Source organism: Cephus cinctus, unplaced genomic scaffold (genome assembly GCF_000341935.2).
Source record: "Cephus cinctus unplaced genomic scaffold, Ccin1 Ccin1_scaffold1184, whole genome shotgun sequence".
NCBI lineage: Eukaryota > Metazoa > Arthropoda > Insecta > Hymenoptera > Cephidae > Cephus > Cephus cinctus.
Genome location: NW_014333664.1, coordinates 1,356,231 through 1,379,066, shown reverse-complemented (window position 1 = coordinate 1,379,066; position 22,836 = coordinate 1,356,231). Strand labels below are relative to the sequence as shown.

The 22,836-nt window shown below is 35.0% G+C and overlaps 4 protein-coding genes and 1 non-coding gene across 13 annotated transcripts; 3 read left to right on the top strand and 2 right to left on the bottom strand.

The window, feature by feature from the left end:
- Positions 1 to 475: 475 nt before the first annotated feature.
- LOC107272540 (GATOR complex protein DEPDC5) lies at positions 476 to 13,880 on the top strand. Of its 9 annotated transcripts, none has more exons than XR_001538976.2 (25): positions 476 to 737; positions 1,019 to 1,437; positions 1,517 to 1,642; positions 1,712 to 2,183; positions 2,265 to 2,461; positions 2,548 to 2,831; positions 2,898 to 3,127; positions 3,198 to 3,416; positions 3,479 to 3,661; positions 3,722 to 3,868; positions 5,335 to 5,343; positions 6,829 to 7,046; positions 7,129 to 7,334; positions 7,397 to 7,571; positions 7,657 to 7,857; positions 8,516 to 8,611; positions 9,405 to 9,478; positions 11,425 to 11,535; positions 11,612 to 11,819; positions 11,893 to 12,001; positions 12,151 to 12,384; positions 12,464 to 12,624; positions 12,705 to 12,873; positions 12,921 to 13,254; positions 13,324 to 13,880. XR_001538976.2 is itself a non-coding variant. In XM_015749787.2 (25 exons), exons 2-25 carry the CDS (start codon positions 1,087 to 1,089, stop codon positions 13,519 to 13,521), a joined length of 4,671 nt encoding a protein of 1,556 aa, XP_015605273.1. In that variant the 5' UTR covers positions 483 to 737; positions 1,019 to 1,086; the 3' UTR covers positions 13,522 to 13,880. The 9 variants fall into 9 exon arrangements, 8 of the variants coding, with proteins under 8 accessions (XP_015605273.1, XP_024945563.1, XP_015605272.1 ...); XM_015749787.2 differs by having other exon boundaries at positions 483 to 737; positions 12,175 to 12,384; positions 12,938 to 13,254; XM_025089795.1 differs by lacking the exon at positions 9,405 to 9,478 and adding an exon at positions 10,876 to 10,946 and having other exon boundaries at positions 484 to 737; positions 12,938 to 13,254.
- Position 13,881: 1 nt separating this feature from the next.
- LOC107272541 (rac GTPase-activating protein 1) lies at positions 13,882 to 17,624 on the bottom strand. The gene is made up of 10 exons (XM_015749790.2): positions 17,175 to 17,624; positions 16,823 to 17,025; positions 16,590 to 16,744; positions 16,101 to 16,515; positions 15,870 to 16,039; positions 15,573 to 15,699; positions 15,264 to 15,496; positions 14,865 to 15,162; positions 14,619 to 14,794; positions 13,882 to 14,527 (listed from the first exon to the last, which is right to left on the bottom strand). Exons 1-10 carry the CDS (start codon positions 17,266 to 17,268, stop codon positions 14,464 to 14,466), a joined length of 1,935 nt encoding a protein of 644 aa, XP_015605276.1. The 5' UTR covers positions 17,269 to 17,624; the 3' UTR covers positions 13,882 to 14,463.
- A 568-nt stretch (positions 17,625 to 18,192) lies between these two features.
- Positions 18,193 to 18,311, bottom strand: LOC112495078. Its single transcript, XR_003061276.1, has one exon. It is a non-coding gene; the product is annotated as a 5S ribosomal RNA (ribosomal RNA).
- A 1,156-nt stretch (positions 18,312 to 19,467) lies between these two features.
- Positions 19,468 to 19,966, top strand: LOC107272431 (histone H2B). The gene has a single exon (XM_015749598.2). It carries the CDS (start codon positions 19,537 to 19,539, stop codon positions 19,906 to 19,908), a length of 372 nt encoding a protein of 123 aa, XP_015605084.1. The 5' UTR covers positions 19,468 to 19,536; the 3' UTR covers positions 19,909 to 19,966.
- A 779-nt stretch (positions 19,967 to 20,745) lies between these two features.
- Positions 20,746 to 22,740, top strand: LOC107272551 (histone H1-like). Its single transcript, XM_015749808.2, has one exon. It carries the CDS (start codon positions 21,848 to 21,850, stop codon positions 22,544 to 22,546), a length of 699 nt encoding a protein of 232 aa, XP_015605294.1. The 5' UTR covers positions 20,746 to 21,847; the 3' UTR covers positions 22,547 to 22,740.
- The last annotated feature ends 96 nt before the right edge of the window (positions 22,741 to 22,836 follow it).

The following is a 22,836-nucleotide window of genomic DNA, read 5'->3' as shown; positions in this document are numbered from 1 at the left end:
GACTATTTTAGGCTACTATGTAAACCAGACAAGAAAATGGTTTGGGGTGTTTTTAACGTCATAATCATAAAATGCAGAAATACATTAGACCAATAGGAGTGCGAGTTGATCCATCTTATATCTGAAAGTCCTTTTCATTGGCTTAAATTAAATTGCAAAATATAGTTCAGGGAGTCGATTGTGTAACTTTGTGTTAGCTAATCGCGTGGTAAAGTCACAAGAAGACAAGCACAGCGATTGGCTAACAGCTATTCGATTTTAGCATGTTCACTACATTTGAGTTACACGATATATCTCCAGGGTTAAGGTTGATGCATAATAAAATTAGTTATTTGTATGAATACAATGTAAGTACTCAAGAGTTAACAGAGTGATTGCCCTGATCTTCTCAAACCGGTTTAGTTAATACTGATCTAAAGGAATTGATGACCAATCCTAAATATTCCTTACGAGTATAAATATGTCTATGATTTGTCTATTCCTTTAGATTGATATTAACTAAACCGGTTTAAGACCGTCGTGTAAACGTAGTTATTGATGTTAATAGTGCGTTGATAATAATTGATGATAATAGAGGGTGGTTAAAACATATGGATAGATCAGAAATGGCGGAAACTTGATAAAATGGATTTCAAAATGTGTGCATATATTGTTGGAAATAAATGTATTGTTTGATTTCTGGGGTTTGAGCGTATTTTCAATGTAATGTATCGTTAGAAATATTCCTAAACGGAGACGTAAGTGTAGTTTTATAAAACATTGAGTAATTGCGTTGTTGGCATGCAATATACTGAGACTTATTAGACGGAAGATACAACATGTCAGGGTTAAATATTTTTTTTCATGAATTAAAATAGATGAATATTTTTATGATTCATGACCCTGAATTGATTTACAATAACTTTTATGACTCTCAGGGAAAGTGGTACCTATTGATAATGCTCTGTTCAGTGCAAATAAATATATGTTTGCCAGAAGCGATTATGTATATTAATGTATTATTATTATTTTTTTCTAGATAATGTTATCAAATTTCTCTAATTAATTCAGTCTCGAATCATTCAGTCATAGTACAATGGGTTAACGATGAAGCTCTTCAAGTTGATTGTGCACCAAAAGAATTTCAGTGGGGAGGACCTCATAATTAATCCGAAAGATTATCCAGGCATCAAGAAAGGAGATGTTGTTGAGATTTATCATTTGGAAGATGAATTCAGTCGACTGCTTCTTCAAGTTACAGCATTTAAAGAAGATCTCCAAGGCCGAGAAACAATTAGTGTGGAGAATAATATAGCTACAATGTTTCAATTACGAACATTCGCAGATGTATATATGAATATTGTAAATCCTGCTGATGTGTCACTGGATTCAGTGGAACTCACATTCAAAGATCAATACATGGGCCGTAGTGAAATGTGGAGATTAAAAAACAGTTTGGTTTGTAACATGAAGAAAGTGAAAAGTTATTACATTTTAATTGAAAATAATGTAACATAATGTTTTACTTCTCTTGCAGGTCAACACATGTGTTTACCTCAATAAAAAAATCGAATTTTGTGGTGGTAGCATAAGATGTCAAGTTTATGAAATGTGGTCACAAGGAGATCGTGTTGCTTGTGGAGTAATAACAGATGATACAAAGGTGTTTAAAAGATTCTTTCATTTTTAACTAATTAAATGAATGTCGGTATAATTAAATTTTTTACAACAGGTCGTATTTCGCTCATCGACAAGTATGGTCTATTTATTTATCCAAATGAGTTCTGAGATGTGGGATTTCGATATCCATGGTGACCTTTACTTTGAAAAAGCTGTTAATGGTTTCCTGGCAGATCTTTTTCAAAAATGGAAGAAAAATGGGAGCAACCATGAAGTCACCATCGTTTTGTTTTCAAGAACATTTTACAAAGCTAATAGTTTAGAAGAATTTCCAAATCACATGCGCGAATGTTTGCAACACGATTATAGGGGTAGATTTTATGAAGACTTCTATAGGGTTGCTGTACAGAATGAAAGATATGAAGATTGGAGCAACGTCTTGGTTCAACTGCGCAAACTATTTACTGACTATCAAAAGATTGTGTTAGAGTATCATCAAAAACCAAGTATTCCGATGCCAAAGGCCACAAACTCAACTGCTGCACAAGGAAACTTTCTTGAAGTTCTTAATATGTCTCTAAATGGTACGTAACATGCCCAATTAATATTTACTAGCATGAAATTCACTATATCCTAAAAGTAATTAGCAAATCTATATCACACAGTATTCGAAAAACACTACTTGGATCGTAGTTTTGATAGAACTGGACAACTCTCAGTTGTCATAACACCTGGTGTAGGAGTGTTCGAGGTTGACAGAGAATTGACAAACGTTACTAAACAAAGAATTATCGATAATGGCGTTGGTAGCGATTTAGTATGCGTCGGCGAACAGCCATTGCATGCAGTTCCTTTATTAAAGGTATATTTTCAAATTATAAAAAGATAACTAAAATAAAAGATAAAAACTATAAATGTTATTAACTGACATTAATAAAACTATGTTAGTTCCACAATAAGGACACTTCCATTAACGCAGCAGATGACTACAGTATGCCCCATTGGATTAATCTAAGTTTTTATTCAACAAACAAGAAGATTCCATACTCGACGTTTATCCCGCGAATAAAATTACCACAAAGAGTGTCAAAACAGCAAACCGAAAACGGTAAACTCTCCTTCAAACCAAAACTTCTACAAGAAGATACCAGAGAGTGTTTGCACAATACATTATTTGATTACGATGCCTATGATGCTCAAGTCTTTCAACTACCATTGGTCCATACGGCTAGGTGATTAAAAAAAAAACCTTTAATTTTATTACTGAACAATTATCTAATTTTGAAACTGTAAATTAGTTTGCAAAGGGTCTCGACGAGAACAAAGAAGACTAGTGTAGCGTGTATGGAAACGCATAATAATGCCCAAGCATTGAAATTACTAAAACGTAAAATGTCCGATCCGGATATTCATCATCCTCCGCCGGAAACGCATTCTCCACCGACAGTCGGGGCACGAAGTGCAGCTATTACCATTCCACATAGAACTGACGATTCCATTAGTAACGTATCTAATGTAAATTTGAATGGTATGCAATCACCTTAAAGATCAATTATACCTATATCTTTACGGTTTAATTAATCATGATCATCCCTAAGACAAGTCCCGGACATCTTTGAAGAGTGATCACGTAAACACAGAAATATCACCACCGTTCAGGCCAGTCGTAGGCAGTGCTGGTAGTCCAACAAATACAACTGCTCAACCGACAAGTGCTCTTCGACCTGGACGAGCGTTGATTAATCCTTTTGATCCATCCCACGTGACAATAAAACTGACCAGTAACAGACGTCGATGGACGCATATATTCCCAAAAGGTAAAAATAAAATAATTGTATTAATTGTATTGTCAAAATTTATTCAAATCAAATTTTTGCAGGACCCACTGGAGTACTAATACAACAACATCACTATCAAGCAGTACCAACTCAATCAAGCTCAGACCAACAGAGTGATGCCACTTCGATATTAAGCAGTTCGCCAGTCGAACAGATAGCATCATCAGGTCCTTTAAATAATTTTCAAATGTCAAGATCTGCCTCCCAAGTCGGATTTCAAGATCGTAAGTAATCAAACGAATCTTTATTATTGAAAGATTTGAAGTCCATTTTCTCTTTCATAGATACAAAAGGAAAGTCGCAACGACCGAGTCTCGCATTCAGCAGCGACAAGAATTGCAATCAAGGCGCTTTAGCAGCACCAAACAAGAGTCTGACACTCTTGTGGGGCGCTACTGGTGAACAGGAATGGACGCCAGCCTTGACGACAGGTTTGATTCTGTTTTTCTAATGAGACCAAAAGAAAAAAAGAAAGAAGTAAAAGAGAAAAAAGAATGAAACATCACGTCCGCTGGAAGTGACACTAAGTAAGGAAGGAATGACGGTTCTTGTGGGCAAATGGAAAAATAATGCCTAATATTCCCCACGTTAACGATGGCATCCCATGCATGTCCATTTATGATTCTTTACTCGAACAAATGACCGATGCAGGTGATATAAGGATTTCAGCTCATACCTTACGGCCCAATCCACTACATGAGAAAAGTCTGGAGCATCGTGCATGCACTAGCCAATAGGTCAGGGTTCATACAGAATTATCCAAGAGAACAGTACCTACCCCTGTACGTTGTTTCATCTATTAGAGCGGATCCACGCACCCTTGGTTTGGTTCTTAGGTATAGTCGTGCAACGGGAAGTATACATACCGACTACTAGTAAGTATACTAGTAAGTATACCTTGAAACTTGAATTGGCAAAACAAAAACTGAAAACGAAACTATTGGGCGATACAAAAAAAAGTCATTCATTCATTCTTCCCGCACGCGATACCTAAACTGCAAGTAATTAACAGGATCCATATTACTTGCAGAATGAACTATTTTTCATTTAACCGTCATTCTATTTATATACGCATTACGTTTCTCTTACAGCCATTCATTTTCAATTAAGGAATGAATTTTATATGGATTCTGAAGGGATGGATAATATTAAAAGGACCAAAAAAATCACAAGAAAGAGAACACCTATTCCATAGCAATCAATTGGGAAAGAATTTCGAAAAAAAAAACTGATTAACTTCCAAAAGATATGACCCAATCTTCGATCTCTTCATCCCTATCAATCTGTTTATACAAATAGTTTTATATCTTTATTCGTAAGTCATGTAACGCTTCTTGTGTGTCATCATGCTAATATATTTCATTTTCAGCTGTAACTCTATTATAGAATTACAATTGTTATTTAGACGTAACACGCGTAGTAAATTACATTTATAGTTTCAGTATTAAATTTAACATTTCTAGTTTTGGATATTCCAAATTATTTTTACAATGTGTCATTTCACATCGAATAGCTCCTCAATGGCCAATCTCAGGAGTCGTTGATATCCTTATCAAGGACGTTAATTCAAAATTAATTTCATTCTTGTTATGGATGAAGCAATGAAATTCCATAAAAGAAATTTTTTTAAACGAAGAAGCGACCGCTTCTTTCACTGTATAAAACAAAAAAGACAACAATCATCACTCTCCGATGAATATGTAATGCGTCGAATGCGTTTTCGTTCTCTGTATAATTTTCTTTTATATCTCTCTTTTTTTTGTACACATATTTTTATCATGATCAAAACGAATAATGTTGTTCAATTTATTTACATGCTGTGGTACGTCTTATTGGGATGCAACGCTGGACATATTGATGCGTGTGTGATGTACGACTATGATGTCACTTTATACAGCGATCATAGGTTAGCGCCATACATTACTGGGGGCTGATTCGGTTATGGTATACATTTACAATGGGGCGTCGCGGCGCCCCACTTAGAACTTGTTACTACCCTCTTAGTCGGTATTATTTTGTCCTAATTTTTGTAACTGTCTTTCATTATATTTATTTTTTTGTAATTACTGCATGCATATCATATATAGCGACTGCATTATTTTCTTTTTTTTTTTGTTATACAATCTCTCTTCCTCACATGCGTTACGGTAAAGCGATTCTTAAAAATGCTCATATTTATGAGAACCCTACATACATAACATAATACTATGCATCTTTCGCATCTTGAAATTTTACAAATATTCTCAAACCAGTACGTCGTTTTAGTAACTATGGCTTTTTCCTGTACATGCGTATCTTCTTTGTTGTGCTTATATGCATACTTGTATTCCTATTTCTTTTCTATGTATCACATATACAGAGTAAGCTAATCGTTCATAGTTTTCATGAGATTTTTTTTTTTAATTTATAATCACTCATGTTCGTACGTCTGTCTTTCTGAAAGAGAATGTCAATGTTTGTAACTCGTACTGGTTGTGCCTTGCACCTGGCAATAATAATACTCCATCAGTATTTCTTATCTCGTTCCATAATATGCAACTGCGTACCATGTAAAATGTAGAATTTTATGATAGCTCAGCTTTTACCCATCGAAAGCTTTTGTGTTTAGTGTACAGTATATTACGCAAATGGTGATAAAGTTTTTGAAAGGCAATCTGTGTGTATGATATTAAAACTTTATCGCCAGTTCAGTACTTTACTTTATCTGTATAATAAAAAATGTATGTACTCAAGCAGGTGTAATGTGCTTGGTTGATTTCTGTATTATAATGTAGCATGGGCTTATAGTGTCTATTCACTTCTCTATATTATATATTTCCTATATACTATCATTTGTGTAATGCGAAACCTGCGATATCAGATGGATTATAATTACTACAAATTTATATTAATGAAAGTGACACGCTTATAACATTTCTAGCTACGTCACATCGGTTCTGACATATAATTTTGAATGAAAGATTTTATGATTTGTCACAAACTTAACCGTACAGCGAAATGTATAGAAATCTTTATGTAGTGTACAATTTTAAACGTGTAGCAATCAGTAATTTTATTCAGCATGAACGGGTCATTTTATTGAAAGAAAAAGTCACTGTCGTGTTTCCAGCAGTATTTTTACATTTAAAGACGCCTACGAATATATATATATATTTTTTTTTTACTTTCGGGTTTAAGGGATAGTAAAGGTGTCACTTTAAAGATGGCGAAGATGAAACAGATATTAATATGCTTATTATGTTGCTCTGTATATACATATGTGTAATGATGAATTGTATATATATTTTTTTGGTGTATTTTCACTTTCTTAAATTGATCATCTGTTTCTTCTTCTATAACTGCAACAATCAATTAAAAGATTTCGATTTTTCTAAAATGCTTGTCTTCTTAGGGGTGGACTGGAAGTCGCTTACTATACCGGCCTGCCTGCCGATCACAACCGATTACTTTCCGGATAAGAGGAGCCTGCAAAACGATTATGTCGTTTCCGATTATAATTTACTTCCGGATGACGTGAATGCAGACTTCGCGCAACAACGTGCGATATATAAAAAACCTTTGACAACCGCTGAAGTCTTTAAGGAACTTGTATCGCAGCGATTAGCACAGGTAAGGCGAGAAGTTATTTTATTTAATAGTCGATTTCGTCGGCTTTAATTACATTAAAATCAAATTTCTTATTTCAATGCAGGGCTTTCAGTTAATTATCTTACCAGCGAACAACAAGAATCAACCAATAACACCAGGCAGTAACCATGTACCGCCTATAAGTTCATTGATGCGTGGTAGACAAGCAGAATCGGAGCCAAAGGAAGAATATTTATTGAGTATAGGAAGAATATTTCACAAGATTTCTTTATGTGGAAATTCAATAACTGTCACGAGATACAGGCCAAGGTAATTATATTATGACATTAATCGCTTGATTGGTTTTATGGATAATGTATCGTATTGTACAGGCATCCATATCCACCTTTCAATATACATTATCGGTATCGATTTCACGCACCTCATCACGATACCTATGAAGTCTCCTGGGTCTCCTTTACCACGGAGAAACTTGAGAATTACAACTGGAATTATTTGGACCATTATATCTGCACCAGAGGAGACACTGATTTTCCTCTAGTCGAGGTATAAAAGAACGACTGATACTATATGTTTCGATAGTGATATCAATCTGGAATATAAATATTAAAAAGTTCTGTTCTTGTTCAAGGCTCTCAAATATTGGAGATTTCGAGTGTTTCTATTACCATCGCAAAATCAGGCAACTCGCAGAATTCTCGAGGGTTCCTCCAAGTGCGATATTTACACGCGACCTAGTGCCACTGAACAGGCATCGCTTATGGATAGTTTTCTTCGTTTCATCGAGGGTTGGTTAAACAAGATACGTCGAATAAATACTAACAAGAATTGGGTAAGAAATTGTAATATTAATCCAGAATCATACATAGTTGATTTCATTGATTTTTTTCAAGCATATTACAGATCACTTGGCTATTATCAATAATAATTGTCCCTGAGAATTGATTTTTTTAAATTAGAATGTTATCGGCATCACAGCTCTAGTGCTTTATAGAAATAGTATTGTATAATGAACAATACTACAATTTCACGTCCCAAGCATTTAATATATTTGAGATTTTATTTTTGCATCGTATGTGCTACACGCAATACACCATTAAAAAAAAACGGCATGCTAATATATTTGGTACCAGTTGATTTGCGTGATTAAGTAGAATTTAGTTTTGCAGCTTAATTTTGTATCTAATACCGCAGTCGTTATAATAATCTCTATTATACATACATGTATTTATATATTGTCCACACACAGTAAATGTACAGTAAACGTTCTACCGTCTCTTGGAAATAGCAATTAATATCATAAATTAAATACTCATTCGATTCTTACTTAAAGAATCGACCTTGTCTCAGGAGATATAAGATCCCCATGATCATCCTCAGTGTCCAGGAAGTGACGTCGGTCCCAGTCAAGTTTCTACGCCCTTTACGATATAACATCCCGTAGCTAGAACGTTAGTAGAGGGTACGGTGTTCAGCATGATATGTTTCAGAGCCCGACAGCTCTAGGTGGAGTAGCCCCAAGAGACCCTGCCTCCCATCTGACCAGGCGCAGGCACAGCACGAGCCTGATATTCCTCACTAACCAGGTACTTCCTTTCCAACCAGTAGACTGAACTTCAAGGGTGTCAGCCATGTCGACAGATTCGTCTCTGTCGATTCTCTGCGCTTTTGGGAACGTTCTGGCATATTCACGTTCAAGATAATATCGAGTTATGTTATATGAATATACTCGGGATTTTTTTATATATAGAGGAAACCCATCAAGGATCCATCAACTTTCCATTGAAAATACTGTGTGTATAATATACACTTTATATCTTATTTCCGCGTGACAGAGTGTTGTCAGTCACTCTAATAGACCCTAAAAAAAACATACATGACCCGCGTAATGGAAAAGCTTTAAGTAGTTTACACGATGATGAAATAATTTTTGTTACTTACTTATTTTTCTTTTTTTTTTTGAAATTACGCTTGTTGCGTTTTTTTCGCCTCTTGAATGTGCATCCTTGATTATAAGAGCTTAATGCAACGCGTGAAAGATTTTTTTCACTTCTCTTTCTTTCATTGTCTTTCATCTACGGTACACCTCTTCACAATGTTTCAATATAATTTGCAGTATCTATTGATTTTTTCTTTTTGTACGGTTTTACTTTCTTTCTCTTTTACTCTTCACTCTTTCTTTCTCATCTTTATCTATCTTTTCTATTCTTGTACAATTTCCATTCTTTCGTATTCATCACTGATTTAGTATTACATTCTCTGCTTGTTATGCTCGTCTTTCTCGTATTCACTAGTGATTGATCTCTATCGATCAGTATCGGGTGTTACACTGCTGTCAGTTATAAAAAAATTTTTTTTTGTTTTCCTCGTAATTTACAGACGAGTCTAGTCGGCAGCTCCCCCTTCAGGGAGCGACTCGGGAGCAACCGCCTACCTGAGAAACCACGACCCAGGTTTGATTAAGCTTCTATAGATGATTGCAGTGCAGCTTTTACTTCACTTTCTCACTTTCGATTCCATCTGTCTTTTATTTACTCTATATTTCTACCTCGTTCTTAGCGGTGTACAATTTTTTTTTCTTTTTTTGTCAATTAGCTCATGATCTGTTTTTCCAATTTTTATATTCACCAATCTCCATTCCTATCTTATTTGATGTCCTGGCCTTTGACCCATTCATGTACATTACAAAGCTTCTCTAAATCTAGCGTTCTCTAACTATTTCTTTCAGTGCTCTGATTATGCGATAATGGATGACTCTGTATACCGTATTTGCATAATAATTTTATGCAAAAGATTCTTTGTATTGATTCTAGCCTCTTTTTGTTTTATTCGATTGTATTTGATTTATCTGCATGTTTACGCTATTGTTTTCATTGTACTCCGTTAAACGTTTATGTATACTTTCATGCAACGTCATATATGTAGGACTTCAACGACGTTCCATTCCCGCTACTTGCATCATCTACATTATTTATTATCATCGTAGTGATATTTATGTCGATAGTCTATCAATCGTGATCTGTGCGTTCTATTATTATTTCTAATCCCTGCATATTCAAATATAGGTGTATTATGGTTACGTGCTTGAAACTTGAACGTTCGGAGTGGCTTTTGTGAACGTTTCTCTGTCACTCTTATTACATTTTATTTTGAGACTGCAGTGTACAGTGGAAGGAATTCATTTGTATACTGTGATATAATTATTTTAAGAGCGTTACATGGGAAATATATGTATCGCATATATCAATAGAAAACACAACAATAATACTTTGACATTACCTATATTGTTCTGGAAATCCGAACATAGGTCGTTGAACTACTTTTCTGAAAGTTATAATACAGAATAATTATAAAAATTGACTTGGATTAATAAGCCTCAGGTTCTCTTTATACTCTTAATTAACGTTTTATACACTGCCTGGTTCAGAAGTTTTGTTAAAATTTTTTATTAATTTCATGTATGATAGATTATAGACTGATTTTTATATAGTATTTCTGGGACGATTATTCCACACCGAAAATCAATCTTTGATACCAATGATTACACTGTATTTTATATTTCTCGTGCAGCGTTTTTATAATACATTCTTATACATTTATTAATATTGACTTTCAGGTCGATAGCTTGAAAACTACATTAAGTTTTTCGTCCATCGCGTTTTTCATTTATCATAGATATCAATTTGTTGCTTTGAGGTACTCGCACGATTTTGGTAGACTTATCTTCTGTCTAGAATTTGAATTTTCTATATTTTTTTTTTTTTCAAATCTGTGCAAGTACTCGAGGCATTTTAGATGTATATATGTATAATTGGTTGTGAATGAGTGAGTGACGGGGTTCTTTGTACAGGAGAAGCATGTAGTGAATACCGCTGCGGCTGTCCGTACTCTCCTCGACACTCCTCGTCACGTGCCTAACAGGTCAGTTTTTGATTACTTTATTTTCCATTAAGAGAATTCTACGAGTACGTAAATATGTAAGTATTTTATCAATAGATAAATGATGATGATGAATTTTCATTGATTAAAGAATCAAGAGCACAGAATATACAGTATTATAATACAGAATTTAAAAATACCTGTATATAGTTATGTATCCATCCGCTGTACTCTCGTTTCATTCATTAATCACTTCCATAATAGTATCAATAAAAAATGTTACTATGCCAGCATTAATTAATTTGCATATCAACTAATTAGTCATAATTATACCTTGGGTGTAGCTAATATAGCGCTTCACCTCATGGCTCGCAGTTTGAATTTGAGGCATTTTGGGTTTGTCGAATAGCACTGGTTTTACACAGCTTGTCTTAAGGCATTAATTATATATAAGTCTGCATTGTTCATTGACAGTTGCATATTTATGTCTTTTCTTTATATCTCTATCTTGGACAATTAGATCTGGATCAAAGGTCATGGATAGAGGAAGAGTATCACCAGCTAGTGAAGCTGTACTTCCTCTTTCACCAGAACAGCAACAGCAAGAACACTTGGAAGCTAACGAAGAAAGGTATATGCATATAGATACTGGCAGTATTTATTGAAAGACTCTAAATCACTATCTAATAATTACATTATTATTGCAGTGCCAATACAGAGGTCAGCAAGATAAAGAGCAATGCATCAAGCTCTGAGATCTTAGAAGGTATGAAGCATCCGCAAACTGGTGTTGGATTTTTGAAACAGTGTCCTTCGCTACCTAGTCAAACTTTTGTCAGTGCTGATGCTGTCCAGTGGCTCAACAATCATATAGAGGGTGGTGTCACAGTGGAGAACGCCATCAACATTATGAAAGTAAAAACATATTACATCTAATATTCTATGATACCTATTATTTAAATTATTATCTGAATCTATTTCTTTTCAGAATATGATACAAGAAAGATTAATATGTCATGCATCTGGGGATTTTTCAAAGCCATTCATACTTGGTTTTTATCTATATCACATAGTACAGGATAAGGATAACCAAAAGAGTAAATATTAAAATTAATGAAACAAATTTTAACCCTTTACACTCGAGTGTCCCATCTCAAACACCAGAGTATGCGGACGAAAAATGGGTTAATTCCGAGTGTAAAAGGTTAATCATATAAATATATATTAATAAAATATAATATTGTAGCTGGTGATTACACACCCCCTCTAGGAGATCTTCAGAGTTTTGAAAATGAATGGGTAGAAGTTGAAATGAGAGCACCTAAGGGTTGGTGCGAACCATCAGCACCAGTGACTAGTTCAACAATTTCATCGCCAATATCAATACCCACAACTTGCGAGACAATTGATGAGTCGAACGTACCGCCATTTCTTAGGGATGATCTAGATCAGGCGTATTTTGATGAAAAGGACTGGAAAGGTACGAGAAATAAAAAATAATTCGTATCTCTCTCTTACCCCATTACTAGTCTGATTTCTTATTCGATCTTTTGTTTCAGTACCGGCTTATAAGCACAAACACCTTGATATTGATATCAGTAGCAACAACGATAGAGTAGAGTGGGGTCATTTGAGATATCAATCGACATTCAAAGCAGATCATTCTTATGAATTAGTTGTACAATGGGTCGCCGCATCTGGAAGTATCGTTGCAGATCTCGTGAGTTTAACGATTCTTTATTGCTGCTTATGAGGAATAAAAAGTAATGATGTTTTGATTTAAATATTAATTTTTTTTAGATATTTCTATGGCAACGAAAAGCTCAAGTGTGCGGTATACAGATGGTACCGATTCCCAGTGATTTATTAGCTTTACCATTTACGTTAAAGAGTGATCCTTTGAGAGGTCCAATTTTCATACCACTGGATACAGAATGTTTGATGACGAATAAGCGTTATCTTTTTGAAGGTTCGTTAGTCGCATAATGAATATCGAAGATGTATTCTTTTTTTAAGGCAAACTCTATTTACAGAATTTCATAAGGACACGTACGCTCAGAGACTGTTTTTATTCCAAGAAGCTATTCTTCAACGGTTTGGGTTTCTGCCATGTTTAGCTGAATGCAATGAGAATGATCATCAGTACGTTCATATAACGGGAAACGCATTTGTTCTTGTACCTTCTACTACGTGCGTCAAACCAAAACCTCGTGCTGGAGCGAATGTGGTAAGAAGATCAACTGGACAGAAGAGATATCCTGTCCATCCTGATCAGCTAAGTCCTCATGAAGCATATATCACAAGACATGTCAGTGGCAAGAATAAGGATAATTATAGCATGGATCGAAGGGTAAGTAATCAATCTATTATTTAAATAACTCTTTTTTTTAACGAAAATAATAACCAATCGATATTATAGATGGGTTTCCTGTGGTCCTGGAATCACATGGTCAGTCGTAAATGGCGAAACTCATCTATGTCTGTTGGTGACGAACAATTTCAGAAAAAGATCATTCAGGATTTTCGACACTTTTGTTCGAATGGCGATAATAGGCTTAAACAATTTTGGGAATCTTGTTGGGACTTGAAAGAAAAATCATGCACAAAAGCAGAATAATAGATTGGTGGTTTATTGGTCAAATTGCTAATCAGTATGAGATTTTTGTTATAGTTGGTGCTTTAAAGCTCTACTGTGCATAATGACTGACCTTTTGTTGATATTTACAATCCTTTCATTTTATAAAATGTAGTGATGATATTTTTACTCGTCGAATGCAAACCGCCTGGCTTTAATAAAGAATCAAATTATTTTGTGGATGCGCAAAAATTTAATCTGCCGAAGCCACAATATGTTAGGATGAAATTTGGCGTTAATTTTGTTGTACATGTCGTTTATATTGATAACAATATTTTTGTTACTGTTATGCATATTTATATGGATGTGAAGTTGTGAATAAATCGTTCTAAAACTTTTAAGTTTGTATTGTTAATTAATTATTGTTTATTATTGAATGATTCAAAACGATTATACAATTTGGGATCGTTTTCACAATTGAAATTAAGTACTCCTTCTTTTCATCTTTCCTCATTCTTTCCATTTTCTTGCAAAACGTTTATACATAGCAGTATGAATAGTTTGTAAATAAAAATATAAATTTGTGCAGTACGAATGAACTATCCGAATAGAAATTTAATCAGACTCGTCACATCAGCTCAAGCAGTATAAATTCTTAACAGTATGAATTTCCACGTCGCGCCCCAAAAAACAGATAGTTATAATAATAAACGTTATTAGTCTCGTTATACATAAGATTACAAAAAAAAAGAAAAATCATAACTGCGACTATTTGGTTGCAGCATTTTTGCTCCACTTTACAAATAATTCAACTGTTTTATTATCAAATTAAAGGGAAAAAAAACAAACTCCTACTATAAGTTATAAATAAAAGTTTATACGAAGCACGCAAAATGCCTTCTGTCATAAGGCTCAAAGCAGTATAAAATTAATTGTTCGATTGGTTTTCTGTAATGCATATTAAATTACAGTTTGAGTCCCTGCTCAAAAGCCTGTCTTTGTAGGAGGTGTCGCAAAGTACTTCTTATTCCTCTTCATGAACGTCCGACTGTAAAAGAAATATTAATTTTCGTTTTAAAATTCAACGAAAGAAAATTCAAATATATAATTTAATGACTAATTATTTCCATGCTACCGACCTCGCACTTATCGGTGTGTGAAATATACCACGGGATGCAGTACGTTTTAATAATGATTCCGTAGACGGTGTGTGCCTGAGCTCTGAAGTTTTGGGAGTGCCAATTTGATGCAAATTTTCAGTATTGACAAAATTGGCCCAGTAATCGGACGGAATTTTCAAAAGGCTCTCCACGATCTGCATAAAACGTTATTGATTAAACTTATATAGATATGATATGTGAAAAGTTTAATGTAATACAACGTACAGCAACTTGATTTTTTGTTTCTGTCAACATTGAAGTTGGTGAAGGTTCCTGAGAGCTGTAACCAACCAGAGTTGGTCCGAAGACCTTGGCAAGATTACTAATTGGCATTTTACATTCTGGAGTACTAGACACTCTCTGCAGGTGAAGAATAAGGAAGGCAAGGGTGTCGCGATTTGGCTGCGGAAGTTCTGATATAGCCTGGTATAGTGCAGCATCTGCATCCTGTTTATCTGCAATGGTAGTGGCACGAGCGAAATCTGCCCAGAGACCAACCGTCAGTAATGGTTCTCTTAAAGTTCTAAAAGAGAATAAAATAGATTTTTTTAAAAAGTACTAAACATAAATAACATATTTTAATAAATGATTCATAGTCAAATCCACTGTATCTTTTTACTGTACCTAAGGAAATCCTTGAGTGTCGAACATATTGTAGGTATGTCCACGTCCGATAGATTAGGTGCACCTTTCCCTTTTAAGAATTTCTCTTTGAGACACTTTACTTCAAGGGAACCACCATTAACCCTGTACAACCCCTGTTCTCCCATTCCGCGCAATTCTACCTCATTAATACAGTGGACCACCAAAGAAGGTACCATTGGCGGTATCATGGGAGTATAGTCAGCTATGGTACCCTGTAAATAGTGTTATCAATAAATTCTTATAAATATATTTTACATTTCCATGTTTCAAACTTAATGCGATAAGTACCGATACTCCACGCAGTGTAGGCGTATTTCCTGCTGGTACGCATGGCAATGGCACCAGATCTTTACATTCCGAATGTGTAGTGGCTCTACAATCTCTGCATTTAAGAGCCACTTTTCCAAAACGTATTCTGTAAAAACAAAGCGGTAATTGATTAATTATTCCAGGTTCAATCTATATTTTGAACATATCCGTGTATCGGAATTAATTCGTGAAATGTATTGAATTCCTCAATCAAGTTTCGAAATTATTGATATCACCATTTTCAATAATCTAGATGATTATAAATTGAACAAATACCTTTTCCCACAAGGAATACACATTTCCGGTTTGATTACAGTCTTAGCAGTAAAACTATGTCCCCTAGATGTTTTAGAATTCAGAGTATAGCCACCGATGTTTGGACTTGGTTTGAATATACCTTCAGAATCTGACCCCGATGTCATTATTTCTGCTTTAGGCGCTGAAGGCTGTAAAGTAAAATGTTAGTTCTCTTCTTATGGTTATATTTAATTTCATGAGAGAACGTACTGCTGTATCCATGGGTGGGTCATCCAAGTTCAATGGTGGAATTTTCGTTCTGCTATGACGTTCTCCACTTTTACGCCTTTTTCGTGCGCTGCGCAATTGAGTTTGTGGATCTTGATTCTCGTTCGAGGGAACTGCCTCGATAACCGACGATGCTGTAATTGTGCCATCCTTAGGCATTACCACTGTAGTGGTAGCCACGATTCGATCAGATGAGTTCAATTCAGCAACTTTTTGCACATTGCTTCGTCTTTTCTTAGCTGAGTACTCTCCACTAGGTCGATGCTCTTTCCACTCTCTCTTCTTTTGGCTGTGCTGAATGATAGCACTGGCATCCAGGTCATCCTCAGATTTGGAGAAGCAACTTAGGTCACTTAACAGCGAACCAGTAGAGTCCAGCTCTGCTATAGTATTCAGTCTGTAATGGAGAAATATAGAATATTAAACACTGCAAGCAATAGAAACGATATGACATCACAAATAATATAATACTTGTCATTATGCTGCATTTCCTTGAGATATACATTACTGTTACGAGCATTCAGTGTGGTATTATTGAGAAACTGTAATTTCTCACGAGTCTCATCATTCAAGTTTCTACCTCCATCATTGAATAAAAGATCTCGAGCTAGAGCTATTTGTCTCTCCTAAAATACATCAAAAATATATCTAGAAAACGATAATTATGTGAAAATAACAAACGTGACAAAATGTGAAGTAATTACAAGAGAATTTCTTTGATCTTCAACAATACGACGCCTTTTCTTCTCCTCATCCAACAATCTCCTCGCATGACTTAACTTCCTATCTAAATCTGCTGCTTCAATGTGTGCTTTCTCCAATGCAGAATGAAGCCGCTGACATTCCTGAACAGAGGCCAGCATCTTTTGACGCATTTCTTCTTGATTGATGGCAAAGCGAAGAAATTCTGTAATACAATTGTACACATTCAATACCACGAATGAATTTTACACAAGCACACTAAAATAATAGAAAAGACCGAAGCATAAAATAAATTGCACAAGAGATTATATTTTAGCAAATCGTCAAGAATATAATTTAAAACAACTTAAAAACCTTCTTCGCAGGAGCCGCAGGCAAGAACATTTGTACATCGTGTAAGTTCATCGTAACTTGCCACCATCGAGAGTGCCCATGGTTGATCAGTCATTTTGCAATAATTACTTATATGAAAATAACATCTATCCACGCAATCAACGAAATAAATAAATTAACTGCGGCCGGACCGACTTGCCGGCAACCGTTAGATGAAAAATTCTTCAGTTCAACGTACGAACAGGTGTACTCGACTTCTGAATATCCTATTCCAATTACTCCATTAGAAGTATGTGACACTTTATTCCTTATGCTACAACTTGCGTATGCCGAACAACGCTCAATTAAACGATGTTTCGCACTACAAAATATCCGTTGACTGCCGTTGACATTACGCCGTTACACACTACAGGACGCTACAGTTTCACCGCCCCTCGTGAATTTCAAATTTCACCAATAAGGAACGCCGAAATTTTTTATATTCAAACTGTGCACGATAGATGGCAGTGGTGTATTTCACGATTGTAACTAAAGCAAAGGCTGAAAGAAAATTCAATCCAACAATCCCTGGTTATAATGCTTACACCTAAAACAATGGTTGTAAGACCTAAAAATGAATAAGAACCTATAGTTTTATCAATTTCACTTATGGCGTTTTTGATTGGTAGAATTTTCTTAGACCGGGTGTAAGGTTCCTGCCAGTGCAACATTGTATCACATCGTACTTGATGACTGTTGAAAAATTTACCAAGCTTTATTTTACATTCGGATCAAGAAATTATGGGTATGAATCACTGCATATGGATGAGCTGAAAATAAAACTTTAAAAATTCTATTTCAAAATAATCTTTTATTTTAGTATGTTTTACAGTATGATACTAGTATCCATGTAACAAATTAATTGATATACTAGTAGAGCGAAATACTAGTATTTTTTGGTTAGTGCAATATTGCATTTAGAGAATGCGCTATGTAATCTGTTACGTATACATTTTTTGTTTATTGTTAATGTAAAATTGTTGAAAAACAAAAGGACGAAAGGCAAGGACACGCGGTGTTCCCAAGCGGTCACCCATCCAAGTACTGACCGCGCCCGATGCTGCTTAACTTTGGTGATCGAACGAGAACCAGTGCATTCAACATGGTATGGACCTTGCCTGAATATGTTGGTACATTTTAATTTCATAATTATACAGATCCCTATAAATAAACTTTTTAAATAATCTGCGTTAATTAAAATTATAGATAACCGTTTGCTATGAAAATCTGTCATTCAGCATGATGTAACGTCTTTGTACGAAATTTTTAGTATTATTGACTGTACACTTAAAGAAATATACAGAATTAATATCAGCGTTATTTAAAATTAAATAATTATGAACCTCATTTATTCTTTCAACAGTTTAATATGTATGTATTTTTCAACAAAACGATAGAAAACGCAATTTTTTAAAACCTGAAGACCAAGATTATAAATTAGAAAATAGTATGAGCCTTGTATGTAGTCAATTGTGACAATGAGACACAATAGTATTTAGAAATACAAAAATTTAATGTATTTTGATATCAACATTCTATTCCTTGTGTTAAAAGTACGAGTGATGGAAATATTAGTGGAAATCAAAAGAATCAGATACATTTTCAAATCAAGTGCATATTCCCACGTATGGATAATATTGCGGTCCTGAAAAGAACCATTTTGTTTGATTTCGTCGATCTATGCTTTCTTTTCAGTCTTCTTGGGTAACAGAACTGCCTGAATATTTGGCAGCACGCCACCTTGAGCGATGGTTACACCAGAGAGCAGTTTATTCAATTCCTCGTCATTGCGGATGGCCAATTGCAAATGACGCGGAATGATTCTGGTCTTCTTGTTGTCACGAGCAGCGTTTCCCGCCAATTCTAGAACTTCAGCAGCCAAATATTCCATCACAGCAGCCAAGTAAACTGGAGCACCAGCTCCGACGCGTTCAGCATAATTGCCTTTGCGAAGGAGTCGATGAATACGACCAACAGGAAATTGCAATCCAGCTCTATTAGAACGAGACTTTGCCTTTCCCTTTACTTTTCCACCTTTGCCACGACCAGACATCACTTCGTATTTATATTTCTCGAACGTACAGAGGATCTTGCTTCTTTGAAGAAAAATTCAAATATAAGTTTTCGGTGAAGGCGGTAGTGCTTATATAGTAAGCCGGGGAGAGATAGGTGCGCCAATCAGGTTGCGCTGCTTCACTGAGTTCCAAGCGCCAGTTCCTGATTGGCCAGCTCAAGCTCTCCTCTCTGCTATATAAACGGTGCGTCGCCAGTCGACCACTATATTCAAGGAAACTGTTGTACGGCTAGTGTCTCGTCTCAGAAGTTCATTGTACTTTGAAGCATCATGCCGCCAAAGGCTAGTGGAAAAGCTGTGAAGAAGGCTGGAAAGGCTCAGAAGAATATTAGTAAGACTGACAAAAAGAAGAAGCGCAAGAGGAAGGAGAGTTACGCTATCTACATCTACAAAGTATTGAAGCAAGTACATCCTGATACTGGAATTTCGAGCAAAGCCATGAGTATCATGAACAGCTTTGTCAACGACATCTTTGAACGCATTGCTGCTGAGGCTTCTCGTTTGGCGCACTACAACAAGCGATCAACTATTACATCTCGAGAAGTACAGACTGCAGTCAGGCTATTGCTTCCTGGTGAATTAGCCAAGCATGCTGTCAGTGAGGGAACCAAAGCAGTCACTAAATATACCAGTTCCAAGTGAAGATCCAATCTATATCTACCCGGATTATACAAAAACGGTCCTTTTCAGGGCCATCAAATATTTTTACGTCAGATTCAATACTCGTGGTCATCTTTTGGCATGAATAAATCAGAAAGAGCCCTACCTTTTTAATTGCAATATGTAATAACATGCACTCTTACTTCGTTCCTTATACAGGGTGAACTCATCTAGCTCCGAATCTGAGAGAAACCTCCGTATATAGGTGCGTTGTTCTCTAATCAGATTACCCGCACCTACAAGCAACGTATAGTTCATATGGTATTATAAACATGTCAGGGTACTGATCCGCATAACCGTCTTCTATTCGAACAGTTCACTCGGTTTTCTACCAACAAACGACTATAACTTCTTATCAATGACTCGCTTACATAGTCATTCCAGGTGTTTCGATCTCACCTTAAGGCTGTTCTGGCTATACAATCCCCATTAAAAGTGATGGAAATTTGAAAAAAAAGCAATTAATATGTTGTTGATGTACAATTAGTTACTTCAGAGGGTATATTTACAATAAAGTACATTAAAATTAATAATTAGAAGGATTTTCAAAGATATTTAAGAAATTTTTACCACTATTTTCTGTTATTTGCAACATTACCTTTTGTAACTTTTGAATGTCCTTCATTTTGAACCTAAGAAAATGAAAATAGCACGATTTTAACACCCGAATATAGTGTAAAATAAATACAATTACTGTATATAAATATTAATAGAATCATTTAAAACATTTTATATAAATCGATTCGTTATTTTATAAAAATAAAAAATTATATTTGAAGCATTTATAAAGGAATCTATCCTCTAAGTACTCTTTATTTTTTGTGAAATATGTTTCTAATATAATTAGTTGTTATTATAACAATTTTCAAAATCCTGGCACTATTTTTTATTTACTTTTTTCTCAATTAAATGTGACTGCATTTCGTGAAACTCCATAATAAGTTGTTTTAATTCTAAATGGTAATGACTTTTAAACAAGCTTGCAAATCTTTTCAAAAATTGGTAGGTGAGTTTATGATAATATCTACTTATTTACAAAGTTTCAAACATCTGTCACTATTTAGATCTATAGCCAGTATAACCTTAACCGAAAGACGTGGATAATTTAATTAGAGAATAAAGCGCCTAATACTCCTACCAAAGGCTCCTACCAAATTCGGATTCTAGGATAACTAAGAGTATAGTAAATGCTAATTAATATTAGAAAAATTTAGTAATAAATCATAAAGTACAGGCTGGAACGTTTGATCCTAAACATATATCAATGAAAAATATTAGTTATCAGTACTTTTCAATATTTATTATATACATTTAAGTAATTTCTAACAATTATTCATTTCAGAACATGAAATATTTTTTACTTCGAAATCGGAACAGGTGCATAGAGTTGATCAGCAAATATTTCAGTGCACAACAGAACTAGATTTTCGTAAGCCATAATACAGTAACAATAATAGTGACTTAATGATAAAAATTATTATACTGGATTAAACAGAGTCTCAACTTATCTAGTTTCCATACCGATGGAATATTTTAACGAAGAGAAATAAGTTACAGATAAATAATATCATGTATATGGAGTTTGCTTAGAAACAATCTGCCAAAACTCTACGCGTCAACAGATATCTTGTGTATATATAAATATTCCAAGCCTCTTAGAATAAAGGTCAAAGTCTATAATATATACTGACTATATTTTCCCCAAACTCTTGTCAAACTTTGATTGTAAATTATCTAATAAACTAATAAGCATCGTAACATGATACAGAATTGAGGAAGAACATTTAGTGTGAATACCCAATAGGTCTCTCTCCATGGTCCGTGCTCTGCCATGACCATAAACGCACGACCAGCGCAATTTAGAAGAGTCTTTATTGTTACAAGTTAAACTGGTTTTTAACGAAGCAGATAATATCGACTAATGAGTGAACAAGTTCAAATTGTTTCCACTGTTGCAATGGCGTCAGCAACAAGCAAATCGAATACCGGCAAAGCAAAATCAACAGTATCAAAATCAAGTGCTGTTGCTAAGCCGACGCATCCACGGACTTCAGACATGGTGAACGCAGCCATATCTGATCTTAAGGAACGTGGTGGTTCGTCTATCCACGCGATCAAGAAATATATTACATCGACGTACAAATTGGATTCAGAGAAGCACGCACTTTTTATCAGAAAATATCTAAAAGCTGCTGTGGATTCTGGAGCTCTTATACAGACAAGAGGAAAAGGAGCATCGGGATCGTTTAAGCTGTCGTCAGTCAAATTGGAGACAAAGAAACCCGAAGGTAAAATAATTCCGAAAAAAGTTCCGGCTCCGAAAAAAGTGACAGTTGCGAAAAAGTCGGCTGCGCGAAAACCTGTTCCCGCGAAGAAGAATGATACTCAGAAAAAAGTCATCGCGAAGAAAACTCTGAGGAAACCTGTCTCGAGGAAGACTGTTATTGCCAGTGTTACCCCCAAGAAAGGAAAGAAAATATCTGAAGTTAAGAACAGGAAAGCTAAGTCATCGCCAAAGGCTAAAAAATCTAATAAAGCATCTGTAGTAATGCCTAAAGTTCCAAAACCTAAGAGAGTCGCTTCTGCATCTAAGAATGTGAGGGCTGTTGCGAAAAAGTAACTCTATACGCAGACTGTACTGCGTAGATGTTGCCAACATAAAAGGGCCCTTTTCAGGGCCACCAAATTATTCGTACGAAAGAACAAACATGGTTTTCATATTTCAGTAAACTTCCATCTGAAACATACGTTGCTCATAAAAGTAAATAATCTTTACTTAAAAGATAAGTAAAATATAGTTATTACTTTCACGAACTTCAAGGATCTTTCATTAAATTTATTTTAAGGAATTTTCATATCAAGAAAAAGTTTATCCCTGTATATGCATTTGACGTAACTTTCATTTTGCAT

What these genes read in the sequence shown, in the direction of transcription:
- LOC107272431 (XM_015749598.2), top strand. Translation starts at nt 19,537, where the DNA reads ATGCCGCCAAAGGCTAGTGGAAAAGCTGTGAAGAAGGCTGGAAAGGCT.
- LOC107272541 (XM_015749790.2), bottom strand. Translation starts at nt 17,268, where the DNA reads ATGACTGATCAACCATGGGCACTCTCGATGGTGGCAAGTTACGATGAA. An exon ending in ACCCACCCATGGATACAGCA is followed by an intron (nt 16,040 to 16,100) that starts GTACGTTCTCTC and finishes TTTACTTTACAG; the next exon opens with CCTTCAGCGCCTAAAGCAGA. An exon ending in AAACAAAAAATCAAGTTGCT is followed by an intron (nt 14,795 to 14,864) that starts GTACGTTGTATT and finishes CGTTTTATGCAG; the next exon opens with ATCGTGGAGAGCCTTTTGAA.
- LOC107272540 (XM_015749783.2), top strand. Translation starts at nt 1,087, where the DNA reads ATGAAGCTCTTCAAGTTGATTGTGCACCAAAAGAATTTCAGTGGGGAG. An exon ending in TCTTAATATGTCTCTAAATG is followed by an intron (nt 2,184 to 2,264) that starts GTACGTAACATG and finishes TATATCACACAG; the next exon opens with TATTCGAAAAACACTACTTG. An exon ending in TAAATACTAACAAGAATTGG is followed by an intron (nt 7,858 to 8,515) that starts GTAAGAAATTGT and finishes GATATGTTTCAG; the next exon opens with AGCCCGACAGCTCTAGGTGG.
- LOC107272551 (XM_015749808.2), top strand. Translation starts at nt 21,848, where the DNA reads ATGAGTGAACAAGTTCAAATTGTTTCCACTGTTGCAATGGCGTCAGCA.